The 27112-nt window shown below is 50.0% G+C and overlaps 1 protein-coding gene and 1 long non-coding RNA gene across 11 annotated transcripts in view; one reads left to right on the top strand and one right to left on the bottom strand.

Annotated features, from left to right (window-relative positions):
* FAM3B (FAM3 metabolism regulating signaling molecule B) overlaps window positions 1-22858 on the top strand; it is a 35103-nt gene extending 12245 nt beyond the window's left edge. For 3 of the 6 annotated variants that reach the window (XM_082722044.1, XM_082722043.1, XM_082722041.1), the window contains exons 3-8: window positions 2540-2663; window positions 13645-13703; window positions 14617-14667; window positions 15637-15724; window positions 16719-16851; window positions 22734-22858. In XM_082722044.1, the coding sequence (XP_082578170.1) occupies window positions 2540-2663; window positions 13645-13703; window positions 14617-14667; window positions 15637-15724; window positions 16719-16851; window positions 22734-22823 (545 nt within the window). In that variant the 3' untranslated portion in view covers window positions 22824-22858. Of the gene's footprint in view, window positions 1-2539; window positions 2664-13644; window positions 13704-14616; window positions 14668-15636; window positions 15725-16718; window positions 16852-17335; window positions 18880-22733 lie in introns of those variants that run through there. The other 3 variants (XM_082722045.1, XM_082722042.1, XM_082722040.1) reach the window with 1 other exon arrangement.
* LOC309860245 lies at window positions 14588-27085 on the bottom strand. Of its 5 annotated transcripts, none has more exons than XR_014309274.1 (6): window positions 26475-27085; window positions 23269-23853; window positions 19955-20452; window positions 19500-19634; window positions 17277-17415; window positions 14588-16828 (listed from the first exon to the last, which is right to left on the bottom strand). It is a non-coding gene; the product is annotated as an uncharacterized lncRNA (long non-coding RNA). The 5 variants fall into 5 exon arrangements; XR_014309275.1 differs by having other exon boundaries at window positions 23762-23853; window positions 26475-27078; XR_014309276.1 differs by having other exon boundaries at window positions 17319-17415; window positions 23762-23853; window positions 26475-27076.
* Window positions 27086-27112: the final 27 nt, after the last annotated feature.

The raw sequence follows: 27112 nt of genomic DNA, 5'->3' as shown, positions 1-27112 counted from the left end.
GACCCCGTAGCCGTGCAGCCCTCCAGCCTGTGATGAAGGCATAAGGACCCACCAAGACTGTCCTTCTCCAAGAGCAGAGGGCAGTCCGTGACTCTGGTGTCATCGGTGTGGGTCCACCCAGAAGTGGGCAGGTCCCCGTGCTTGTTAAGGGAACAGCATCGCCTACACCAAGCAGTGCAGGTGACGGGTAGGATAAATGAGGATCCAGCCCACTTTCCGAGTATTCACTCCGGGGGCGCCCGGGTGGCTCCGTGGGTTAAGCGGCTGACTCTTGATTTCAGCTCCGGTCCTGGGATCAAGCCCCATGTCAGGCTCCAAGTCCACTTCTCTTCCTCTTCTTCTGCTCCTCCCCAGGTTTGCACACAGGTGCTTTCTGTCTCTCTCTCTCTCTAATAAGTTAATTTTTTAAAAAAAAGTATTTGCACTGGATCGGCTGTATACACAGGATGTCTGTAAGTCAGGAAATAGGACATACCTACTTTTTTCTTTTTTTTTAAGATTTTATTTGACAGAGGGAGAGAGGGCACACAAGCAGGGAGAGCTGCAGGGAGAAGGAGAGGGCGGAGCAGGCTCCCCGCGGAGCAGGGGACCCGACACGGGGCTCTACCCGGGACCCTGGGATCATGAGCTAAGCCAAAGGCAGACACCCAACCTGCTGAGCCACCCAGGCACCCCAGGACACACCTACTTTTAAACAGTATGTTACATTTTCAGATTTGCTCAACGTGTTTTTAGGTGAATTACCTCTACATTTAAAGTAATGGTTATTATTATTAATTTTTTTAAAAGAGCTAAAATAAATACACTGTAGTGTCCCAAATCCAGAGACACCGAGAATATATGTACTTATAGCACTTTTTCACATAAATGGTTGGACCCTTGCTCTAAACTTAGGTAGCTGGAGATTGAGAAAATCTTAGCGGATATATTGCTTGAAAATTTATGTAAGTGACATACTGCTTGAATATGTTTGATCTATGTTCACCAACTTTGCAGATGCCATCTGTATGCACAGAAAGGTCTGGAAAAAAATGTGCCAAAAAGTAGAACAGTTAAGATTCTTTAGAGTGAGAATGTGTAGGACTTTTTCCTTTATTCTGATTTTCTTTTACTTCTGATTTTCTTCTGCAGAAATTAAATAAGGAAAAGGAATATCCTGTGGCCCTTTCTTGTTTAAAAATATCGACTAATAGGAAGAAAAATCAGTAAAGGTGGACCAGAGCTATAGCCATGAGCGCTCAGAGAGCCTCCCTGCCCTTTGTGGTTTTTGCACGGGGCTCGGGGCAGGGACAGGGTTCAGGTTCTCTGACGTCTGGAACATTTCTCCTCCTCCAAAGGACAGATGTCTGCTTAGTCAGTCAACAAACAGTGGGGCAGCTGTGTGTAAGCACACCACCTTGGGGCTGGGAGTAGAGTGGAGAGGAGGCAGGGCAGCAGGGAGGTCAGCCCCGGGGCCGGGGCAGGTGAGGAGGGACAGGGTGATGGGAGGGCTGTGAAGGGGCGCATACTCCCTGGAGAACTCTGTGTCCCCTGCCCCTACCCGGGGCGCCCTGAGGCTAGGGGCACACCGGCTTCCCCACGCTCCCCCCTCCAGCTCCGCGGGGCAACACACTCAGCCACCCATACCTTGAGGTGAGCAGGGAGGCTCACGTGCAGGCGATGGCCACAGAGCGCCCAGCCACGGGAAGGGCCCCCTCAGGCAGGTCCCCACCCCTGCCGATGGCTGAGCCCTGCAGTGTGGGGGTGCTGGGGAGGGAGCCCTCTTCCTGGCCTGTCAGCACTGACCTCAAAGCACCCCCAGCAGCGGAACCCAGTGCCTCAGGCTCAAGGGAAAGGAAGGGGGTTCACAATAGCCAGAGTGGGGGTCCGGGCCTGTGTGTACATGTGTGTGCATGTGCGTGCGTGTTTCTGGGTGTGTAAATACACAAGCCGGAGGACTGTTCCATGTCTGGCTGTTTCCTTGTTCGCCAGCCCTCTCAGACCCAACGAGCTCTCTTTCATTGGGGTACAAAACTCACATTGCGGGGCGCCTGGGTGGCTCAGTGGGTTAACCCTCTGCCTTCAGCTCAGGTCATGATCTCAGGGTCCTGGGATCGAGTCCGGCATCGGGCTCTCTGCTCAGCAGGGAACCTGCTTCCTCCTCTCTCTCTGCCTGCCTCTCTGCCTACTTGTGATCTCTGTCTGTCAAATAAATAAATAAATAAAATCTTTAAAAAACAAAACAACACACATTGCGTGCTGGGACCGTCCGGGAGGCGAGCAGCCCCGGCAGGCGCGCCCGCCCCTTCGGAAGCTGTGACCCCGCCCCACGTCCTCTCCCTTTCACGTGTTTGTTATCGTAAGACAAACGCCTACGAAGTCTCCCGTCTGTTTAGGGGAATTTCTGACGCCGCCGATGAGACGCTGGTGACCCCTTCTCCCCTCCACCGGGGTCTGGCCAGCGCGAAGTCCCGGGGAAGGGCCGCTGTTGCCAGCCGGGCAGTGGGCTCGTCTGATAAACTGTTGCGGGCTCTGACTCCTACCGTCTTGTTTGCTGCAGCCCCAGCCCCTAAAAGGCAGAAATGCGATCACTGGACCCCGTGCCCCTTGAACAGCTACGCGTATCGCCTGCTCAGCGGGGGCGGCAAGGACAAGTTTGCCAAAATCTGCTTCGAAGATGAGCTGTAAGTACGCGTGTTGAAGAAGAAAACAGAGCGGTCCCCCTCGATTCTTCCCCTTCCCCGGGGCTGGCCAGGCACCACATCTGCGCTCAGGAGGGAAGGGCACGGACCTGGTCCTGGGCACCGGCTCGGAGCCCCCTGTGGGACGGAGCGTGCCCCCGCCTTCCCTGCGGGGCGACAAGCAGCCCGCCACGGCTGGGTGTGTCCCCGGATGGAACTTGCCTTTGACTGCAGGTGGAACAAATATGTTGTGCTTCTCTTTGAACGGGTGGCAGGTCCTTCCCAGTCACAGAAACAACAAAATTCATCAGACGCGGTTTTGCTCGCATTTTATTTTATGAGCCTCACTGCTGAGATGAAAGCGGGCGCTGTTTCTCTTTGCCGCCTGCCGCTCCTTGCCCCGGGTCTGAGCGACTGCCTGACCCACGATAGCCTAAGTAAATCCCGCCACCTGGAACTGGCATGGCCTAGTGTTTGCACCGGCGTGGGCAGTCACCAATCGCCACAGACCGGATGCTGAAACAACAGACATGTATTCTCCCGGCCTGGAGGCGAGCCGCCCAAGGGCAGGGTTGGGTGGGGTTGGTTCCCTCTGAGGGCTGTGAGCTTGTGAAGGGCCCTGTTCTCCCTGTGTGCTGCCGTGGTCCTCCCTCCGTGCGTGTCTGGGCCCCAATTCCCCCTCGCCGCCCACCCTTCTCTGCCACTCTTACTTCGTTGGTCTCTGCGCTGACCTTGTCCTCCTAAAGGGCATGTGGCACACTGGCACACGAGCCGCCTTGGGCTCGGCTTCCCCTCCCTGCGTGGCCTCAGCACATCCCCGGTCCCTAGTGGGAGGAGACGGGAAGCCTGGCTCCCCTCTGCGGGCCCGTCGCTTGCCAAAGGCTTCCTTCACGCAGCCACGGAGTTTCTCCATAGACGTTTCTCCACACGCACCCCCGGGTGGGGCACTCCGTGGGCCAGCTACGATGAGAAACGTGGCCCTCGTGCTCCGTGGGCTTGCCTCACGGTTCAGGGTTCCCCAGCTCATGGCAGGCCAGCGAATGGGATTGCCAGTGAGGTCTGTGGATGGAACGAGGCGGGATGTGGCTTGAAAATGAGCCGGGTCCCCTGAGAAAGAAGTGGGGGGCCTGGGAGTGCGCGGCGGCCGTGGGACAGGGACCGGATGCTCATCCCAAATCGTGTCACCAGGAGGGGAGTTGTTCCGAGTCAGACCCCAGAACCTCCACAGTGCCCGAAGCCTTCTCTTGATCATTCAGAGCAAGAGCACCACGCTTCCCTAGTGTAGACCAGACACAGAGACACCAGCTGCGTGGGACTTCCGGGAGATGGCCCATCTGTCATCCCTGCCCCCCACCCCGATCACAGTGCAGAAAAGGAAACGGCTTCACAGGCAGATTCAGTAACTCGCCCCTCGCCACCCAGCTAGTTAGCGGCCAGGCCCAGATTCCGCCCTGGCGTCCATGTAGGTACTGGGTGGACTGACGTGAGTCAGGCTGTCTAATGGAACAGCTAACGTCCGAACACGGGGGGCCCGAGTGCCGCTTGCCTGCTTTCAAACAGTGTCCCAGCTGGTCTTCAGAACGCCGTGTGGCCTAAAGTGAGGTGGCTTCAAAAAAAAGCAGGTAAAAAGGAACAGAGGAGGGAACACGGACAGAGACCCGAGGGGAGCCTCTCACCTGGCTCCGCGTGGCGTTCCCTTGTCATGAACTCCCCGAACAAGGAAATGCTGCGTTGTGGCGACTCATCATCTTCTAAAGAAAAGATGTGTTTATGTAGAAAGACAAGCAGGCTCCTGCTGCTGGTTTCCTTTGTAGGACCAGCCCTCCCCGGGGGCAGCCACCTCCACCGCCTTCCTTCCCATCCCCACGCAGCAGCTCATGCCCACGCCTCTTGGTCCCCCGCGCCAGGCGTGATCCGGGGACCGGCCGCCGTGCGGCTGAGCAGTCCTTGGCCCTCGGCTCTCCCGTCGTCCCCCACGCCGTGGTCCTGACTCGGTTATTGTCCGGCCTGCGCCGTTGTAGTTTGATCACAACCCAGCAGCGTCTGCATACAAGTAAGGCCGCCAGACGGAAATCCGAAGGGCTTTACTGGATCTGAATGTGCCACTGAGGGAGGAACGGGGGAGGACAACGGCCAGGAAGTCCAGACAGGAGTCACAGCTCCGTGTGGGAAGCCGGAGTAAGTGCGATCTTTCAGTGTCATTGTTGCCAGAGACCCGCTCCGTTCCCTGCTCTTACCTGAAGTCACACGGACACGGGGAAAGCTTCCGTTTGAAGGGCAGAGTCAGCATTTCAGTCGCGACCGTGAGCCTGTGGTCTGCAGACACACCCAAACGGTGTCCTCCAGGTTAGGTGGCTTTTTTTTTTTTAGCCTGGCTAAGCGAAGGCCCTCCGTCGCTGAAGCATGTTGTGTGCGTGACTGTTGTGGACCCTTGTCTTTTTGTTCGTTGTTGCTTGCTTGGCTTTCCATGTACTTACATCAGTGTCAACCCTAAGCATTCCTCTAGTGAAAATAAATCTGATCTCACACCAGATACTCATCAGGTTCATCTTCTGGAGCCTTCTGACCCACTCGGGTCCACCAGCTTGCTCTTAGGGCACCAGGCAGCTGTTGCCCAGCATTCCTATCCACTGCTGTCCTGGGATGACCTAGTAGCCCTCTCTGGAGTTGGAGCTCCGCTTTCTAGGATACAGCACCTTCCAATTTCCTAGACTCCTCCTCTGTTTTGCTGAAGATAGGGTGATCAGACATCAGCTGGGTGGGGCCCCAATCGGGTAAGGAGGGTGATTGGCCATCAGAGGGAGGGGGATCTGGAGAAACTGAGTTGCCAGGAATCTTCTGAAACTGGACACTGCAGAAGTAAACACAGAAGTCCAAAAGTCAGGCCTCATTAAAGAAGGAGCTCAGGCGACTCCAGGGGGAGTCTGGTGAAGGACTGTAGGCACAGAGGGATCCCAGACAGGCCTGTTCCTGCAAGACCCAAGCTCTCCTGCTGGCCAGCATGGGTTCCAGATGCTCCTGTGGCCTTCCCAAGCCCTCCTGAGACTGCATGGCAACCTGAAGCACGTCCAGCCAGGCTTGGTCCCCCATCCTTTGCTCAGGGTCAGACTTGTACTGTGGTCTGAGAGCTCTCCATGCTTCACCCAGCCCCTTCCTCACCTCCTCTAGTAGGCATTTTCCTATACGAATTCTTGTGTGTTCTATCCGGTTCTGACATTTGTCCCTCGGAGGACTCAGATTAACACAGCAAGAATGACTGTTTCCCCATAGTCTGTCCAGCACAGCACACTGACAGACACTTGGATCTCTGGCATTCTGAGAGATGAAAACAGAAGTCTCAGGTCAGATTTTTAACTTCATTGTTCTTGTTAAGAGTGAATTGAGGACCTTTTATGCTAAGAGCCTTTGTATTTATTTTCTATAAACTCTCTGTTTATACCTCTTGTCCATTTTCACCTCTTTCCTTGGCCTTTTTTTGTCTATGTACAAGATTCTTTATATATTAAAGTAATTAGGCATTTTTGTGTGTTGTAAAACTCTTCTCCATATTTTATCTTTTCACTTACTTAAATGGTATTTTTAAATATGCTTGTGCTCTAGTTAATATAAGATCTTTAACAAAGAAAAAAAACTTCATAGTGTGAAAGCAAAATTTTTAAATTTAAAAAAAGCAACAAAACTAGAAAGCAATCCAAGTGTGATGGTACCACAGAGAACAAATGTATCTCACATAATAGGAAGTGGTCTGAAGGTCACCAGTGAAGGAGAACAACTCTTAGATCATAGTACATCAACTCCCAATGGTGCTCCAGACAAGAAATACATGCATACCAGAGAACTGAGGTCACGGGGCAACCCAATGCCCTGAAAATGGGAGAGACAGGTGAATTCACAGCATCACACCTCAGCTAGAGCCAGTGTCAGACAGGGATCCTGCAGGGGCAATTGACTAGTTGCTGGAGACTGAATTTGGACTGTTTTGAGAGATTAAAACTCCTAGAGAAGCCCCTACACTCTCCTGGTTTTTCTGCCAGGAAGCCCACCTGGCTCAGAGTAAAGATCAAAGAAAAATCCCCTCGTGCTTTTGTCAGGGGGAAGGGAGAGTAGCTATTCTGAAATATACCCAGTGTTCTCTCTTCTCCTTAACAATGGTCTACCTTCAAGGGAAATTGTTTTGCCAGTGTCTAACCAATGTGAGTTTTACCAGGTACTAACTGCCCTGTTGGAGGAAAATACCCAGCATCATTCTTTCTCACCTTTCTGGATCACCTAAGGAGTGAAAGAAAAAAAACAATATGGCCACCTGTGAAGGCCACCACCTAGTGACACAGACTCACCAAAAGACTGAGACCCAATCTTAGGACTGTAGAACATTTCCCCTTCCCCACAACTTACCACCACATAAATAAGCTCCTTTAAAATAACAGGGGGTTACAGCACAAAAGAACCACAAGGCTAAACCCCAAAAAGGATTCTCAAAAAATAAATAAATAAAAGATAAAAAGAGGGGCTCCTGGGTAGCTCAGTGGGTTAAGCCTTTGCCTTCAGCTCAGGTCATGATCCCAAGGCCCTGGGATCGAGCCCCACATCGGGCTCTCTGCTCAGCAAGGAGCCTGGTTCCTCCTCTCTCTCTCTCTGTCTGCCTCTCTGCCTACTTGTGATCTCTCTCTCTGTATCTAAAAAAAAAAAAAAAAAAAAAAAAAAACAAAGATAAAAAGAGTCTCTTGGGATACCCAAGACATAGGGGGAAAGTTTTAGTCTTTGACACCTACAGCCACAGCATATAACAAACACAGTTCACTCCTAGCCAGATGAACATAAAGATTTCAGAATAAAGTTCCATTTATCTCTGTTCCTTTTAACTGACATACAAATGTATGGCTTTAACAAAAATAGCAAGGCATACTAAAGGCAAACAATACAGATTGATGAGATAGGGCAAGTATTAGAAGTTAACTCAAATATGGCAGAGATTTTGCAATTAGTAGATCAGGAACTTGAAACAATGGTGATTATTATGCTCCAATAGAAAAGGTGGGTGGAATAAAGGAACATATGAGTAATGCAAGCAGAGAGATAAAAAACCCCAGGAAGAATCAAAAGGAAATAGTGGAAATTGAAAAGACTGTAACAGAAATGGAAAGCACCTTTGATGGGCTCATCAGTAGAACAGATACAACAAAGGAAAGGATCAATGAGCTTGAGGTTATGTCAAAGGAATTTCCCAGAGTGGAGGAGGAAAAGAAGACAAAAATGAAGGAAAAAACAAAAACAGAACAGAATATCCAAGAACAGTGAGACAAGTACAGAAGGCATAATGTATAATAGGGAACCATAAGAAGGGAGAGAGGAAGGAACAGAAATATTTGAAGTAGTGTTGTGCTGGAAATTTTCTAAAATTATTGACAGACACGGAACCACAGATCCAGGGAACTCGATGATACTAAGCAAGATGAATACGAAAACATCTACACCCAAGTATGTTATATTCAAACTACAGAAGACCAAAGGCAAAGAGAAAATCTTGTAAGAAGCCAGAAGCAAACAAACCAAAACAAAACAAAACAAAAACAAAAAACCCCACTTACCTATAAAGGAAGAAAGAGAAGAGTTATATTGAGCTTTTTTTCAGAAACCATGCAAACTAGAAGAGAATGGGATGAAAGCAAATGGTTGAGGCTGTTAGGTTCCCATCATTGTATGAAAGTTTGTCCACCATCATACTCACCAATACTTGTATGGTCATCTTTCTAATCTTGGGCATCCTAATAGGGATGTAATGGTAACTATTTTATCTGAGGTTTTAGTTTGCAATTTTCTAATAACTAATGATTGTGCATATCTCTTTCTGTGTGTTTATTTTCCATGTGTGTATCTTATTTGGTGAAGTATCTATTTAAGTTTGTGGTCAAGTTTTCATTTGGTTTTTTTTTTTTTTCTTATTACTATTGAGATTTCTTTATATATGCTGTATACAAGTCCTTCATCAAATACATGATTTGCACATATTTTCTCCCAGTTTGTGGCTTGCCTTTTTCTTCTCTTAAGTGTGTTTATCAAAGAGCAGAAATATTTTAACTTTAATGAGGTCCAGTTTATCAGGTGCTTTTTTTTTTTTTTTAATTTTAGGATCATACTTTTTGTGTCATATCTTAGATCTTTTTGCCTAACTCAAGGTCACAGAAATTTTCTTCTATTTTTTCTTTCAGAAATTTGATGGTTTTAGATTTTTCATTTCATATACTGTGAGGTAGCCATTTGGGGTTAATTTTTATGTATGGTATAAAATATGGATTGAAATCATTTTTTTAATGTTGGTATCCAATTGTTCTAGCACCATTTATTCAGAATACTGTCTTACTCTACTGATTTTCCTTTGCACCATTGGCAAAAATCAAGTGACTATATATGTGTGTATCTAATTCTGGATTCTCCAGTCTCTTCCATTTATCTGTCTGTCTTTTCACTATATACCATGTTTTGATAAATGTAAATTTACAGTAATTCTTAAAGTTTAATAACATAATTTCTTCAGTTTTGTTTTCCTTTTTCAAAATCATTTTCACTATCCTAGATTCTTCCCATATTCATATGAATTGTAGAGTCAGCTTATAAATTTCTATGCAAAATCCTGTTGGTTTTTTATTGGAATTACATTGGAACTCTAGATCAATTTGGGGAAAACTGATATTGTAGCAATATTTAATCTTTTACTCAGCAAACATTGTTCTCCATTTACTTAAATTTTCTTTAACTTGATTCAGAGATGTTTTTATGGTATTCAGTGTACATGTCTTGCAGCTCTTTTACTATTTTTATCTCTAAGTATTTCATTTTTGATGCTGTAGTATATTTTAAAAAATTTTTAATTTACAACTGTTCATTGCTTGTATATAGAAATAGAATTGATTTTTGTATAATGATCTTATATCCGACAACTTTGCTAAGCTCACTTATTAGTTCTAGTAGTTTTTTGTTTTTTTTAAACATTGGATTTTGTACATAGATGGTAATGTCAGCTAATTATCCCCAACCCAGCCCCAATAAAAGGCAGTTTTACCACTTTCTAATCTGCATGCCTTTGTTTTCTTTTTCTTGCCTGAATGCACTGGAGAGAACCTCTGTTACAATGCTGAATGGAAATGATGAGAGTAGACATAATTGCCTTTTTCCTTGTCTTGGAGAGAAAGTATTCCATTATTCATCATTAAGTATGTTAATTAGGGATTTTTTTGTAGAAGTCTTTTATCAGGTTGAAGAAATTCCTCTATTTCAAGGTTTCTGAGAGTTTTTAATCAGTGATAGATATTGGATTTTGTCAGATGTTTTTTCTGTATCTCTTGAGGGGATTATATGGTTTGTCTTTCTTAGTCTGCTAATATAGTGAATTACTTTTTTGAACATTAAACCAACCTTGCCTTTTCTGATAAATCCCACTTGCTTGTAATATCCTATCCTTTTAATATGTTGTTGGATTCAGTTTGTTAAAATTTTACTAAGAATTTTTATATCTGTGTTCTTGAGGGATATTTGTCTGTGGTTTTCTTGTTATTTTTTCTCTGGTTTTGATATCAAGGTGGAATGTGTTGGTGAGTATTCACTGCAATACTCTGAGAGAGTTGGTAAAGAATTACTATTATTTATTGAAGGATTTGGTGCAATTTCCCAGTGAAGACTTCTGGCCTAGAATTTTCTTTGTGAGAATATTTTTAACTACAAATCTCACGTTCTTCAATAAGTACAGAGGTACTCAAGTTATCTGTTTCTTCTTGAGTGCACCCTTTGTGGGGTGCACAAAGGAAAACAGTAGTTTTCTACTACTTTCCTTAAACTACTGATTTCCTTTATGTTCTCCCCAGTACTCTGAGTGCATTGTACTCTGGTCATCAAACGTGTGGTCGTTTTCCCCCACTTCAAGCAGTTATCTGCAGTACCAGCTGGGGGATGGATCTACAGTTCAACTTGATTCTGATATACCTACTTGAAGATGGCCTCAGACTCCGCAGGTTGAGGGATTTAGTTTCACAAGACTTTCCACCACCACACCCCTGCCAATTTCACATACCAATCACAAGTCCCAGATTGTCATTATACTTCTGACCGATTGCCTGTAAACCAGAGTTCCATGCACCCCTCTTTGGGTTTGGTCATTTGCTAGAATAGCTCACAAAATTCAGAGCAACACATTTTCCAACTCGTTATAAAAGAATACAGTAAGGGGGGAGGGGCACCTGGGTGGCTTAGTGGGTTAAAGCCCCTGCCTTTGGCTCAGATCATGATCTCAGGGTCCTGGGATCAAGCCCCGCATCGGCTTCTCTGCTCAGCAGGGCACCTTCTTCCCCACCCCCTCTCTGTGTCTGCCTCTCTGCCGACCTGTGATCTCTGTTTTTCAAATAAATAAATAAATCTTTAAAAAATTAAAAAAAGAAATAAAGCTGAGATAGGTCCACCCATGCATCAAATGTGTAATATAATCATGTCTGTTTGTGCATATGTGCATGTATTTCAACTGGGTATTGTTCTGGGGGGGAATTGCACAGATACCCTCAACTTCTGTGATCTCCTAGAGGAACTTATAAGACTCAGGAACAGCTAATACTTACAGATAAGGTTTATTACAGCAAAAGACAGAACAAAAGTTTCTGTATGGTCTGCTGGTGGTGAATTCTCAATTTACTTTTCTCTGAAACACGTTTATCTCATCATCCTTGCTGTAAGATTTTCCCAGGTAGTGTTTCAGCCCAGACAGAGACCGTTCCATTGTCTTCTGGCTTCCATTGTTTGTCTTGAGAGTCAGTGAACAATTGAATTGCTGATATGATGAAAGTAATGGCCTTTTTCCCCCCCTCTCCGACTGTCTTTCAGCATTTGTACCCTGTTTCTGTTGTTACTGCTTTATTTTCTTTGGGGTTCATTGGGCTTCTTAAATACGTACAAATCAGAGTTCTTCATCACATTGAACAAATTCTCTGCCATTTTCTCTTCTGCCCCACTTACCTTCTCCTGAGCACCTGAGACCCCTACAAACATATGTCAGATCTTATTACTATGTTCTCAGTAGCTTTCGGTCTGTTTTGTATTCTCCATCTTTGTATCTTTCGTTGTAGACAGACCTGTTTTCCTCTGAGCTGTGGCTCAGTTTACAGATCTTCTTCTGTGCCTGATCTGCTGTGAATACCCTCCACTGACTACCAACTGTGCTTGTCACATTAATTTAGATTTAGAGCTTCATTTAGAGCTTCTAGCCAGTTTGAAATGTTTTGCTTTTACTTACTGTCTTCATTAGTATTTTAAGTATAGTTACTTTGAAATATTTTGGATAAATGAGGTATTAGCTGGTCTCTTCTTTTTTGAGGGTTTTTGCTTGGTATAAACCGGGGACTTAGAATCATTAGCAGAATAGAATGGTCTGAATAAATATTAAAGACTGAGATTTAGGGGGACCCACCTGGTTGACTTAAAATCTGGCTGCTGTTATTCAGCTCTGATCTATTTCTGGTTCATTCTTATTTTTGAGATTCAACCATTTTTTACCCCAACCCAATAGATTGGAAGATTTAACATGGCCTTCCCTTTGGTGGGCCTGGTCTTCCAACTTTTATCCCCCAAGCCTCACCTCACATGGTTCTCAAAAGTGCTACTCATCTCCTTTGATACTTTTTCTGGAATTAGTTAGCAAATGCTCCTGAGGCAAAATAACTTCATTTGCTGGGCTCACCCCCTTGAAACTCAGTATTCCCCCACATCCTGGCTTCAGTGCTCTTTATTTCCCTGTGAAGTCTCCAATACAGTCTAGTAGGTACTCTTTAAATCCCATTTTTTAATTTTTCTCTATGAGAAGTTAGGTTCAGATCACCCCCACTTTCCATTATCATAAATGGAAGTTTCTTTTTCTTTTTCAAAATATTATAGAATATTCTCTAAAGTTGTCAAAAAGCTACTCTTCCAAAAAGGACTCATACTAGAAAGCCCCCAGGGGAGTTTAGATAAATGTGTTAAGAGCAGATAGAAAATGACAGTGCTGTAACCACTATTCTGAAGCATGGGAAAAGGAGGAAAACTTTCAAATTCTTTTTGTGACACTAGCAAAACCCTGACTCTAAAACCTGATGGGGGTGTCAGGCACCTGAGGGGCTTAGTCAGTTGAGTGTCTGCCTTCGGCTCAGGTCATGATTTCAGAGTCCTGGGACCAAGCCCCACATCAGGCTCCCTGCTTAGCAGGGAGTCTGCTTCTCCTTCTGACCTTCTCCCCTCTCATGCTCTCTCTCTTTCTTAACTAAATAAATAAAATCTTTAAAAAAAAAAAAACTTGACAGAAGGGGCAAACACACACAAAATTCTAGAATCTTTAATAATAAATACCACCTCCAGGAAAGTCAGTCTTCTTACTGGTTTTAGGTCACAATTCATTTGAAGTTGGCCCTATTCTCCAACTTAAAAGTGAAAATTAAGTGAAATAATAGGAAGTATTTATTTGAGGAGGTAAACTGTCTTCCATTTTGTGGCTTGATGAAAGGATCGCCAAGAGTCCAACCAGTCCTCGGTCAGTATGGGGAAAGAGAGTGTATACATGGGGAGCAGACTTGGGTGAGATCCATGCCCAACTGATCGACCTCTTATGACTTCCTGTAAGATGGAAAATGAATGCTTAGGAGGTGGTGGAAGACTGTGAGAAAATATTTGTAAAGAGCCTGTGCTCAACAAATCTGTCTCCGGCCATTTGTCTAGATTGTAGGAGTAAGAGCAGCTTCCGTGTTCCCCAAGGGACTGATTCTGTAGAAGCTTGGGGGTGGGTATGTGTGGAGCAAGGATGAGGGTGACTTTCAAGGGATCTGAGCCAAGGCCCGTGCATCTCTTCGAGGAAATGGCAAGTGCCAGTGATAGGGACCAGCGTTCTGCCAAGAGAAGGGCTTATGGAACAGGGAGCCCTACTCATTGCTTAGTAAGACAGGGATTCTTTGACTGACTCTTATTTACATTTCAGGCTCATGGGAGAAAAGACTAGAAATATTGGAAGAGGAATAAATATTGCCATTGTCAATTGTGAGTTGTTAAATGATTTCTTTTAAACTTCCCTAAAGTTTCCACGGTTGGATTTTCAAAGATACCTTGGGTTTTCAATGATTTTTGCAAATGATCTAGTCTGGGATTATATTTTAATGCATTTTAAAATTCTTTGATTATTTTTATAATACCTCACTTTATAGGTTATTTGTGGTTCCTGGAAAAAAAAGAAAAAAGTCAGGGGCTCCTGGCTGGCTCAGAAGAATGTGTGACTCTTGAACTCAGGGTCATGTGTTTGATCCCCATGTTGGGTGTAGAGATTACTAAACACAAAGTTTGTTTTTTAAAATAGTCTAATAGGCCTTTAAGAAAACAGAAAAGGACCAGCAGAAGGCAGGGGTCAAGTTAAGCAGGCTGTGAGGGCACAGACCATTCTGGAGTCGCTCTTGGATTCCACCCTGCAGAGGGTGAGGCTAGAAGCCAGTTCCCACCTCTGTGAGAAAAGGCCAATTAGGGCCTCAGGGGAGCAAGTCTTGGCCTATTCTTAGGCCTGGGGAAGACATCCTGTCACAGCTGCCACCAGAGGCCCTTTACCAGGAGACCTGTCAGAGGTTTTGGGAAAGGGCTTTGTGTGCTGTGACTGAGAGCACATGGGGTGCATGGTCCCCTGACCACGGGGCTGTGGGAACCGAAACAAAACACCTGCTCTGAGAATCCCATTGGAAAACCTAAAGTCCGAAGCAGAGGGGGCTGAGGTGGGCGCTCTGGGGTTCCTGTGGGAGAGGCAGGGCAGCAGGACAGAGCAGAAGGTCCACCTAGCTGGCAGTCGGCAGGAGGACCGTTCTAGAACTGCTGACCAGGCCAAGGAGTGCCGTTTTGAGCACCATGGTGCCACAGATGGGCCCTGAGTCCACTGAATGTTCTTTTTAAAAACCATTTCTTTTATTTTCAGATGTGACTGGGAAAGCGATAGCATCACGGTATTTTGATATGTTTGAAGGTGGTAAGAAAACTCTTTTCCTATGAAAACGAATTAGAAGCATGAAGATAAAAAGACACAAATCAAAGTGTCAAACATTCTTAGTTGTCTACTAAAACAAGGTGCCAGAAGCTTGTAGGAGTATTCTAGAACAGTCTGACAGAAGCCCTCCTTGTCTCTTAATTGAGTTCATATGATCAAGTTTGAAGGCATTATCTAGAACATGTCTTTTCGGGTCACACTTGTCCTGGGCCTTTTATTTTTGTTGCTTCATCAGATAATAAGAGAAAACATTTTTTAAATCAAACGTATATAAAACAATGGAATCAGCCTCCAGGCCTGGACATCATTATTCCCGTCCTGTTTGTGGTGCGCCCCTGCACTCCGCGCACACGTCCCGGAACACGCGGCGCACGTTCTCCTTCCGTGGCCTCCAGTCTGGGCACTGGGCTTGAGTGCAGAGGTCAGTCAGGTTACGGCAGCCCCTTTTATTTTTTATCAAACAGTAAGAATTATTAAAAACAAGGCTTTATAAAGAGAACAGAGTAATAAGAAATGTCTGGACACACTTATAGGAACTGTGCATTTTTACTCTGTAATTAAGGTGAGCACCGCCCAGTGGGAAATAATGGGGCTTGAGATCAGCTTCCTGTTGTTGCTGTGAGGCCCAGATACGTCCCTCAGCAAAGACTTGCCACACTCAGTCTGGTCTGCAAGTCTGATTTCTGGCCCCCTTCTGCAAGCTGGTGTCCCGGGACCCCTCTGCGGTGGTTGTCACTGGCCTCCGGTTAGAGTCATAGGATCCTCACGATGTGCTTGTGTCCCTCGCCTCTGTGGGTCCCAGCCTGGAGCCCAGCGGCCATCCACTCACTAGTGGAGACTAGCTCCAGGAATTAGAAGATTCAGAGGACACAACAGCTAAGCCTAGAGGAGGCACAGCGTCTGGGGGAGCAAGCAACAGGGACCTAAAGCAGATTTGCATTGACCTGACAGATAACTCTGGACCGATGGTGACCTTCATTCAGAGTGCACCTCCCAAGTCCCTGCTCTTCATGGTGACCCAGGACGACGGTGCAAGCAGGTGAGCGTGGACGGACTGTCCCCTGTGGCGGGGACGGGGAAGCCGGCTGGAGCAAGGGGCTTTCTTAAGGAAAAGGAAGGGGAGCCCATCACAAAGTGGACTGTGTTCAGTCCTAGACGCTAAGGAATATTTTCGGGAGCAAGAAAGAATCGCCACGGACCCGGATTTGGACAGAAAAGCTACACTCAGGGTGGGACTTACAGAAATAGGAAAGGAAATCAGCAACTGATTGAAAAGGAAACACACACACACACACCCCTTCCTGTGGGAAGAAGTTGGTCTGGCCCCCGTGTAGCTCGGAAGTTTGCTCTTCTGAGTAAACACTGGTGTGTTCACTGCCAAACTTCCATGAACCTTCCACGAACCCCAGAGTACTTCTGTACCCTGTAAGTCTGGCTCCTGAACAAGGCATTCCCCAAATTTATTTGGCCTCGGATCCTATTTTTAATAGGGCATCTTATCAGACAGAAGCTATTTGATACACGCTTGGAAAAATTCCGATTTAACTCGGGAACATCTCAGCCCATTTTTTTCTTTCCCTTTCTACCCCCTCCCTTCGCTTACTCTAAGTCGCCTGCTCTGACAATGGTGGCGTTGTTTTAGGGTTTTCTTTCTTTCGTGATACCGACCTTTCTGAAAACGAAAGGGACTGTTTTGACCTGTTCTTTCACCTTTCGCCAACTTCTGCCTCCTTTTGTGGTGAGTGAACAGGAGGGGCAGCCAAGACCAAAACCGACACTGGCTGAACGGGAAAGTGTGATTGGATCCCAAGACACAGGGCTTCTGAGAATTAAGAATTGAAACTCTGTGCCCAAACCTGAGGCTCAAAGAGCCCCTGATGTGGCCGTATGTTTAACTGGAAACTTGACGCCCCCCCGCTGGACGCCCCAGGAGGAGGTGGGTTGCTCTCGAAGCCTCTTTGCTAGGACAACGGCGGTGTGACACACCGAGGTCCCCACGGGGACATTCACATGCCTTTCCTCTCTCCCCCCAGGCTGAAGGAGGACGCCAAGAAGGTCATAGAAGCCCTTGGAAGTAAACAAATCAGGAGCATCCGGTTCAGGTCCAGCTGGGTGTTTCTCACAGCAAAAGGCTTCGAGCTTCCTGCAGAAATTCAGAGAGAAAATGTGAGTGCTTTTAAATGTCGCTTCCCACAAGTGGTTAGTGTAGGACACCCTGTAATTTCTAAGGTTGTGGGTCGGTGATGGCTCCTGGTCCCCAGGACATTCCTGCACGAAGTGCATGCCACACGGGGCCACGCGGAGCCGGCTGCCTGGGTTTGAACCCTGGGTTCGCTCGTGGGAATGTGCCTGGGACTCTGCATTCCTGAGTCCCGGGCAAACGGCGGTAGGGGCCTGATCCGTCCTTGTAAGTAAAATAGTCCATCATACGAGGGTTGTAGACCTTGCCCGTTACGTCAGGAAAAGGCACTCGACTGAAGCTCACGCTTCCCAAATCTCTTTAAAAATAGACAGTTCCTCATGGGCTGTGGGTCCCGCCTTCCGTCACAGGTCAGCCAGCATGGGCTGGGGCAAGCCTCTCGGGCCCTTGCCTGTGTTCGGAGACCGGTGACGGCGCCGGGTGATGGGCTCACCCGGCCTGTGTGTGCAGGTTCCGAAGACACGGGATAAACTCAGCTCGCGGGCTGCCATGGCTCAAGCCGGCTTGCTTTTAAGCCCCCATCGTGTCCCCTTTATGGAAGAGTAGAAAGAGCAAGAGGATCAAGTTGTAATGAATTAATTTGGTCGCCTGTGAAAATTGCAACTGAGCACTGGTGAATGTCAGAGTCCCCAGCCGGCGCCTCTGGGGACGGTCACATGGCCCCTTTAGGAGACACAGCTCTTTGGGAGACAAGACAGCTCCCAAGAGAGGAAGGAGCAGTCGCATGACCATGGAGCGAAGTCACCGACTCTTCCCAGGGAAAGGCTTCCTCTCCTGGAGCCAGAAACTCGGAGGAGACAGAGGCTGGGCGCCCCCAGCCCGGGCGAGTGGCTGCTTCTGACTTCAGGCTGGGACCCCGGTCTTGGTCCTGGTCCGCTCCTGGCACCGTGCGTGTGCTGTGGCTGTGGGTCTGGGAAGGGAGACAGACGGAGGCAGACCGCGGCTGGGCCTCTCCTTGTTGGCAGGATGCCCTCGCAGGGGAAGGGGGCCGGGGGAGGTGGGAGGTCAGTGCGGCCGCGCGAGCAGATGACTCATCGCCGGCTCCCAGGGGCGCCCCGCAGCCCCTCTGAAGCCCCCCGGACGCAGCACTCTGGAGGCTCCGAAATCAGGCTTGTTTAACACGCGTCGACAAAAGCACGTTTCCCCTTGTGACTCTCGCGTGCTTTCGTGGACCGAGCCAGTCGTGCAGGACGTGTCGGGAGCGTCTACTCGGTGCTCTAGCGTGGACTTCTTGGTACTAGTGACTGGGTCTGGACACCCCGTGTACCGGCGGGACCTCAGACACATGTCCCAGTGAGAGACATGCCCGGGGCTCTGTGCGGTAGCACCGTCTGGACCACACGGCATAGCGCGCTAAGTCAGGCACAGCCAGGGGCCGGGGCTTGGCGTCCTGTGTCAGATTTGCCAGGGGCCACGAGTGATCCCACGCAAACCGCTTGACCTCCGTGGGCCTGTCTGCTGCTCTGGGCAATGGATTGAAATCTAGGTAGCTCCTCAGGGCCCGGCGGCTCTGACGGGGAGATGCACCCCGCAGACCCGTGGCCTTTGTCAGGCTGACCCTGCCGATTAAGACAGCATGCCTCTCCTCGGCCCTTGTATGATCAGCAGCAGTCTGGCCCTTTAAGGATCTCCCGGCTTCTTCCGCTCAGCTGTGTGGTCTTGGGAAAGTTACTCAGCCTCTCTGTGCCTCAGAATCCTCTCTCAGGAGAAAGGAATAAAGACCACGCCTACCGCGGAGTAAGTGTGACCACACCTACCACACCTGAAGAGTACGTGAGAATAGTGTAGAGTCCTGGAATCCAGAGCGACTTTGCAGGCCACCCGAGCTGCAATCGCAGGGTGGGGCCTGGCGGGGGATTCTGATGCACGGGAAGGGTTGGACCATTGTCCTGATAGAGGTCCCAATCCCCTGTGCCCCTCCCAGCTTCCCCCTAACATCACCTTCTGTCCCCCCCCTCCAGTTGCGTTACCCCGTGCTCTCCTTCCTCTGAGCTCCCACCGTCAATGTTCCGCTAAGATGTTTAACATAAAATTGATTTGAATCGCAAAGTAGCAATGGCCCTCGCTTCCTTATCTTCTCTCTGAGGAGAGTGAGCTTCTGAAAGGGGAGAAATCAAGGACAGAGTGGGCCTCCGAACGCTGCCCTGGGCTTAGAAGACCGGCGTCTCGGAGCAGGGGCGCTACGGGAATTTCAGGAAAAGGCTTGTCTCGCCTGTACGTGTGTGTTGGTCTCCGTCGTTCCAAGAGTAGGAGGATGAGACCTGAGTGCTGTGGGCGGTGCTGGTGGGAGCTGTTAGAGCCGTGGCTTAGGGACAGAAAGGGGCTTTGCTCAGATGCTGACTGAGGCCTGAGCCGGGGCAGGGCCTCAGGGGCGTCTCACCCAGAGAGCGAGTCGAGCACTACTGGGGAGTCAGTACGCCTTCCTGTTTGGGGTGTGCAGACTTCCTGCTGGACTTCCCAGGGGTGGCGTTTGGCTGTGTGGGGCGGGCCTTCCCAGCCCTGGCTGGTCCCCAGCCACTATCCCCACCCTGCCCCTCTGGCTCCCAGAGCCAGCTTCCCAGGCACAGCCCGCAGGTCACCCGCACATTCAGAAGCCTTCACCAGCCCCACTTACCCATCGAACTGAATTTTAAAATGTAAGAGACTTGCTTTGTTTCACACTACCCAGGGAGGGGTCAATACAGAGTTGTTCCACGTTCCTGTCCCAGCTTAAAGGGAAACTGTCCCCATGTCCAGAGCCCCGGGCATCCTGCAAGTGGAAGAGGAGGAAGGTCTTGAGTTTCTTGCAGCACACCCCCAGAAGAAAAGCGAGGGCATCCACATCATGAGCCTGAGGAACACCTGAGAGAAGCTTCTGCTGGCAGCTCGCGTCGCTGTGCCATTGAAAACCCGGCTGACATCAGCGTCCTAACCTCCGTGAATCCCCAGCCAGGGCACTGGGCTGCAGTGGGCTGTTGCCGGTCACCTCCCTCCTGGAGCCCTCCAGGAAGCCTTCCAGGAGCCCAGACTTGGGTGGTAACTGATCGCAGGGCTGACCACCAGCCCGTCACAGAGGCGTCTTGCACTAACCTGCCCTCCATCGCTCTGTGGAGCACAGACTCTCCCCTGCACACCGTGGACATCGCCATTCCTTGCAGCAACAGTGGAGCTCCCTCAGGGGGTCCGAAGTGGAGGACGCTGGCCTGGGAAGTTCTGCGCGTGCGTGGCACCGTTTCCTGGGTGCGCCCGCGGGCGGTCGTGTCTTACTTCACAGAGATGCTGACAAGATTGCAGAGAAGAACAGGCCAGCGCTGGAAAGGCCGTGACCAAGGAGGGATTTCAGGGCGCACTGCTCCAGCTCCTGACTGACGGCTGAACTTGAAGGTGCAGACTCATCAAGGACAAGCAAGTGCGCGCTGGGCCTGGTCAGCACTTCCCTCCCGAAGACTCAGTCGGGTGTGGAAGGCTGGTTGGCTGCTCCCACTGCTCAGGCCATGGAAGGGGTAGGAGCAACCACTGAGTGGCCCTAAGCCGCTCCTCCACAGAGGCAACGCGATGGAAGTAAGATTGATGGAAAATAAACAGTGTCTAAAAAATAATAAAATAAAAATAAAAATAAAATAATAATAAAGCATTAGAGGCTGCTGATTCCAGTGTTCTAAAGGAGGAGGAATCTGAGACCTACAGACTTAGACATAAAGGTGATAGAAGCCTGAAGCAGCACAGCCTGAATCCAGACCTAGACATTCTCGCCCTGAGCTTGGTGACCAGAGGACTGTGATGTCACGTGCCTGAGCCTCCTTGTCTTCGCCCTGAACTATGGGTGGTCAGCCTGGCCCACTCGGTGTACTTAGCCCGGGATCATCTTTAACATCACCTCCCGCGATCTCCATCTTAGTCCCTGGCAGTCTGGAACCAGACCAGTCTGGAACCCTTCTCTTAGCAGCCCAGCCAGTCCACTCCTACTCTGATTTCCATGCTGCAATGCCCTACATGCTGGCGAAGCCGCTACCCCTCCACTTGGCTCTCCTCCACACGTGACAGAGCTTTCCCATGCGGGGCCTTTGAGGAATGGGTCATGTTCTCAACCAGTGGATAGCCAGACAACTGGATATCCATATGCTGAAGAATGAATTGGGATCCCAACCTCACACCATATACAAAAATTCAGTTAAAGTGGATCAAATAACTAAAGGTAAAAACTAGAACTACTGAACTCTCAGAAGAAAACATAGGCATAAGTCTTTGTGACCCTGGGTTAGACACAGTTTCTCTGATAGAATAGCAAAAGCACAGAGGACAGAAGAAAGCACAAATACCATCCAGAAACTGAAAAGGTAACCCACAGAATGGGAGAACATATATGCAAATGAAGGACATGTATCCAACATATATAAAGAACTCTTACAACTCAATAATAAAATGACAACCCAATTTTAAAATAGTCAAAGGATCTGACTGGGCCATTCTTCAAAGACAGATAGATGGCCGATAAGCCCATGAAAAGATGCTCCTCGCTAGCCATTGGGAAAATGCAAATAAAACCCAGTGACTCACTAGGATGACTGTAATACCAAAGACCTACTAAGAAGTATGGACAAGGATGTGGAGAAATTAGAACCCTCATACACTGCTGGAGGACATGTGATATACAACTGCTTTTGGGTAACATTCTGGTAATTCCTCAAAAAGTTAGACATATAGTTACCAGATAACCCGGTAATCCTACTTATCAATATTTAGCCGATAGAATGAAAACATATGTTCATCCAAACACTGGTAAGTGAATGTTCATAGCAGTATTACCCACAAAAGCCAAAAAAAGGGAAAACAACCCACATGTCTAATTAACAGATTAAAAATGTATAATAAAATATGGTGTACCCATTCACGGGACTATCATGCAACCACATAAAGAGACGACATGCCAATCTATGCTACAACATAGGTGAACCCTCAAAATATGCTAAGTGAAGAAAAACCAACACACAAAAAACACATATTGGTATGATTCTGTCTGTATGAAATTTACAGAAAGACAAAATCTGGAGAGACAAAGTAGATGAGTGGCTGCCTAGAGCTGTGGACAGTAGGGAGTGACCACTGACAGGTGTGGCCCCTGCTTGTTCAGGAGACTAGAATGTTTGAAAGTTGGTTGTGGTGATGGTAGCGTATCTCTGTGAATACTAAAACCGTTGAATTCTATGCTTAAATGGGTTAACTTTATAGTATGTGAATTACATCTTCGTAAAACTGTTACATAGAAAGGAATATAAAACTAGAATTCCACAGTTCCATAACAATGCAAATTATCCCTCTTTTGTATCAGGCTAAGGTGCTCTGTTACTGTGCAAACATCGAAGATATGAAGGGTTAAAGCCCAGTCAGTATGAACACACATTTGCTGAGTAAGGGCCGCGACAGTTTCCCTCAAAAAAATACTCCCCTAAACCCAGAGAATTGAAAACTAAACCTTTGAGCTATGCTGTCCAGTATGGCGGCTTCTAGCCAAATTTGCATTTATATTTACCTTTATTTAAATTAAATAGAATTTAAAATCAGGTTCATCAGTCTCACTAGCCACATTTTAAGTACTCATGAATGCGACGTGGCCGGTGGCTACTCTGCTGGACGGCATGGACGCTAGAACATGGCCTCATTGCAGAAAGTTCTATAACTTCATTAACACCTGGTTCAAATATTATTAAGAAGCACATTGAGGGGAAAAAATCAAGTATCCAGAATAGGTTAGAGAAAATCCCGTTCTAGGAAATGATTCTCTTTATATGACTTTGCTAGTAACTGACATGTTAAATATTTGTTGAAAAGATTAGTGGCTAAATAAAATTCTTCTCTTTTCTTCACACAGATCAACCACTCTGATACCACAAGGAACAGATACTCTGGCTGGCCGGCAGAGGTGCAGATAGAAGGCTGCATACCAAAACCACCGAGCTAACGTTGCACAAACCCCTAATAAACGTGTAATGTGTAGACCCGTGTGGTGTGGCCTGGCCCAGGAATCTTGGCCGACAGTCAAGATTTGATGAGCATTTGAGGGCTCCTTCAAGCGAGCCATGTTTGCTGTATCCAGTCCTGGCACACAGTATGTTTATGCCAGAATTTCTCTAATGAAGGCATTCCTGAGCAGGAAGACTGGCATGGATGGGGATGGTGAGGGGAGGCGGGGATGTGCCCTGGGAAGGAGAGGCTGGGGGAAGCAAGCCCTGTTTGTCAGGGAACAGAGCCACGTGGGATTGGACCTATGCATGTGTCCTAAGGCACAGCCACGAAACACACCCTCCTTCCGGGCTGTCCTCTCCTAGGACACTGAGCGCGGTCAGAGGGCTTGGCAAAGCTGCCTTGGTCTGCTCCCACTGAGCCCTGGGGGTCTGTGAGCTTACTCATCCACCCTGCAGATCTGGGCACGTCTGCCTTCCGGCAGGAGCTCCACCACAGTAGCGAAGGAGACCCAGACGAACGCAGGGGTGCACTCCACGGGGCCGGCAGGAGGAGCCCCGGCAGGCCCAGTAAGCTCTGCTCTCAAGAGGACAGCTAGATACCCCGCAATTCCCAGGAACACATCGTTAGATCCAAGTGTCCAAGATACCCAGGCATGGTGAAGGACGTCCAACGACGCCTCTGATCTGGGGTTCAGGCAGCCACCCCGTGGCCAAGTATCCATTCTAACACCACTCCGGGCCTGGCTCTGAGGTCGAGTTGGGGGTCTTGCCTCCCGGAGCCTCCAGCACTTCAGGTGGAAGGGGAGGACTTGGGACGGGTGAATGTGTGCGAGCATCCTTATCAGGAGGACGCCTTTCAACAACCAGCAGCACCTGGCGCTTTGAATGTCAGCACCCTTCAAAGTGGCAAACCACCCCTGGCTTGGTGACTTACTGTGGCACTGATTTCTTCTTCATTTGGCATGTGAGTCGCAGATCAGCCAGGCTTGGCCGCAGGGTGCTGGGAGCCAGGCCAGAGGAGGGTCCCTGTAGGCACAGAAGTCAGAAGGAGCAGGAATCCCAGATGCCCCCGAGCCCCTGGCAGGACACACACGGGTGAACCCTATGCCCTGCAGCCCATTGCCGGGTGGTATCGGGGGTATCAGCCATGCGGGCATAAGGGGGCTGTCCTCCCACAGGCAGGGGTGAGTGTGAGCGGGCACACACTGACCCTGCAAGCCAGGCCGAGCTCTGGGTCTCTGGGCCCAGGAGGATCTGGTGCCTGCTGGCCCGAGGCCCTGAGCAGTAGTCCCTCGGGGAGCCAGGGCCTCTCTGCAGAGGAGTCTGCAGACCACCAGCTAGGCGCGTGGCTCAGGCCCCATTATGGACTAAATTCTGCCCCTGCAATATTCCTAAGTTGAGATCTTAACCCCTGGGACCTCTGAAGGTGCCCCTATTTGGAAATGGGGTCATCGCAGGGAGAGCAAGTTAGGGGGAGTAGGGTGGACCTCGAGCCAGGGTGACCGTGTCCTTATGCGAAGGGGGACGTGGACATGGAGCAGAGGCAGAGGTCCGGGTGACGTTTCCACAAGCCAGGAAGCCAAAGATGCCGGCAAACCCCTAGAAGCCTGGGGAGAGGCCTGGAGCAGACAGATGCCTCCTCCCCATCCCCAGCCCACGGAGGGCGTGCAGGCCGGCCAGCGCCTCGGACTTCTGGCCTCAGACTGAGGGAGAGCAAATGTCTGCTGCTTAGGTAACCGGGACTGTGGGGTGTGGTATGGCCTCCCCAGGGACACGGCTTCTGTTCCCTTCCGGTGCTAAGCTCTGGCACCCATAGACCCTTCTGGTCTAAAGAAAGGAGGAGGGAGCCTATCTGTGGTCCAGCCTGAGTGATCATTTTCTCTGATCTCAGTTCACCTCAGGACCTCCTGGCCGAGCAGGTCCCAGACTTCTGTTCCGGGATGGGAGGCTCTGGGGCCGCCCCCGCCTTGAGACAGTGCTGGGACCCCTCGGGCTCCCGGGGTCTCCCCCACCCCGCCCCGGGAGCACCTGTTTGCTGTCGACGAGGGCACCGAGTATGGGCGCGTCTGAGCCTCTGGGGACCAGCCCCCGAGAGAGCCCCGGACCTGCCCTCACGCATCTCTGACGCTGACCCAACACAGAGCTTCCTGAGAACGCCCTCCTCAGCCCTGACCTGGGCCATTGTAGTCCCTCCATCAGGTTCCGTCTTCTCCCCAGACTTTCATTTTCTTCCATTACCTAGTGTGGCCGCCAGCGGGACGGGTTCCACAGCGTCGGACCAGAGATCTCCGGCCGGGGTCACTGCGGGGCCCTGTGGGCCCTGCCACCCGTTCTCTTCGGCCAGCTCTGGCTGTGCGTTCCTGAAAGCTTCTGCCTCCCAGCGCGCACTGGGGAGTTCGCCGCAGAGAGCAACGCCCGCAGAGGGATGGCTGTGTGACAGTCCTCCCCCGCGCTGGGGACCGCTGCCTCCCTGAGAAGCGCCCTGTCCCCCCCCCCCGCCCCAGCCGTGTCCCCCCCTTACCGGGAAGCCCCTTCGGGCCCCTCTGTGGGAGAGGTTGGGATTCTGGGTTCTGTGAGGACGGGGTAGCTGGGAGTGTGAGGCGGCGGGGGCTGGGGGGCTGCGGGGACAGTTGGATCTCGGAGGACCCTGGTCCCCAGAATGTGCATCACCAAGAGTGAACTTGACCTGAACTGCGGACTCTGGGTCATGACGGGTGCAACCTTGTCAACTCCTGGGACAAAGATACCACTCTGGGGGGCTGTCCATCCCGGGGGAGGCGGCACACGTGCTGGGGCAGCGGGAAATGGGGAACGTCTGTGACTTCCCCTCAGTTTTGCTTTGAACCCACACCGCTGTCAAATATAGTGTAGTAAGAACAACGAAAAGCTGCCGATGACAGATGACACGGGTGGACAACCAGCCCTGAGCGTCCTAGGGACCCAGCCCCCCTTCCCAGGGCAGAGCAGGGGTGAGCTCTCCCTGGAGGAGGGCAGACCCCGCCCCTCCCTAGGGCGAACACAAGGGCGGCAGCGAGGGGAGTGGGGAAGAAGCTCCCTCCAGCGAGGACACCAGGGCCTCCAGCCTCTGCCTCCCTGAACGGGGTAGGGGTCCCCACACACAATCCCACTCCCACCTCCCGCAGCATTGCCATTACCAAGACGCCTCTGACTCTGCACACCCCAAAGCGGAACGGAGAGCGCGTTCCTGACCTGCTCCTGACCGAGAACAGGGTGTCTCCTCTCTGCCCTCCCGCCCTGCTCACTCTGCCCTCCCTGGGGCCGGACATCCCTGTGCCTGTGCCCAGCCCGCCCCGTGCGGACCCCCTGCTAGTCCTCAGGCCCATCCTGACCCAAGGGCCCAGTGTAAGCCTCCCTGGAGAGGTGGGGCCCAGAGATGGAGGAGGCCGCGGTCTCTGACCTTGCAGAGCCCCACCCCCGCCCCGCTACTGCGCCCCACCACAGCACATACCCCTGCACCCCTGCCGGGCCTCGGTCTCCACAGATCCCTCCATCTCCTTAATCTCGAGCAGTGCTCAAGGCGTCATTTGTACACTTGAGAATGCCAGCTTGGAAGGAGAGGGCCGCTGGACGGGGGGGGGGGGGGGGGGGGCACCCTGGGTCCAGGGGGCTGGACCCTGTGAACACACCTGCTGCCATCCCACGGAGACTCAGCAGGCCAGCTGGGGGTGCATCCTTACCCCCCACCCAGCGGAGCGGACAGCCCGCCTGGTCTGTGCTTTGATGCTTCTGAGAGTGCTCCCCCCTTGGCTGGGCGTGTCACCATCCTCTGGCTACAAGGACCCTGTCTTGTAGGGTCCGGGGTGGGCTCCCTCCCGAAGAGGCTGCCGGGAGGGGGAACATGCAGGAGGGGGTGCCCTCTGGACGGTAGATGGAGGGTTGCTGCTGCTCTCGCTGAAGATGGGGCCACTCTGCCTGGATGGGGCCTTCGTGGTGCCTCTCCTGAAGCCATGAGCACGCCCCAGGACTGTTGGGAAAGACATGGGTGTCGAAACAGAAAAGCATCACACAGCGGGTGAGTGGCCCACTCCCTGCTGGGGTCAGCAACGGACCCCGGATCCTGCAGTGCCCAGATCTCCAAGACTATCTCCCCAAGACCTCGAAGGCAAAGGTTCTAATTTTCTTCTTTAAAGGAAAACCTGCCCACAAGGGCAATAAGTAAAATGAATGAACAAAGAATTGCTTGGGATTCTTTTCTCGTGATATATAAACAATGTTTGTTTCGATTTTGGGGAGGATCAGCCGAGGCCCACTTCCTCTTTTTTGT

The sequence above is a fragment of the Mustela nivalis genome, assembly GCF_964662115.1.
Source record: "Mustela nivalis genome assembly, chromosome: 1".
Classification (NCBI taxonomy): domain Eukaryota; kingdom Metazoa; phylum Chordata; class Mammalia; order Carnivora; family Mustelidae; genus Mustela; species Mustela nivalis.
The sequence above is the reverse complement of the archived record's forward strand: the minus strand, read 5'-3'. Positions and strand labels throughout refer to the sequence as shown.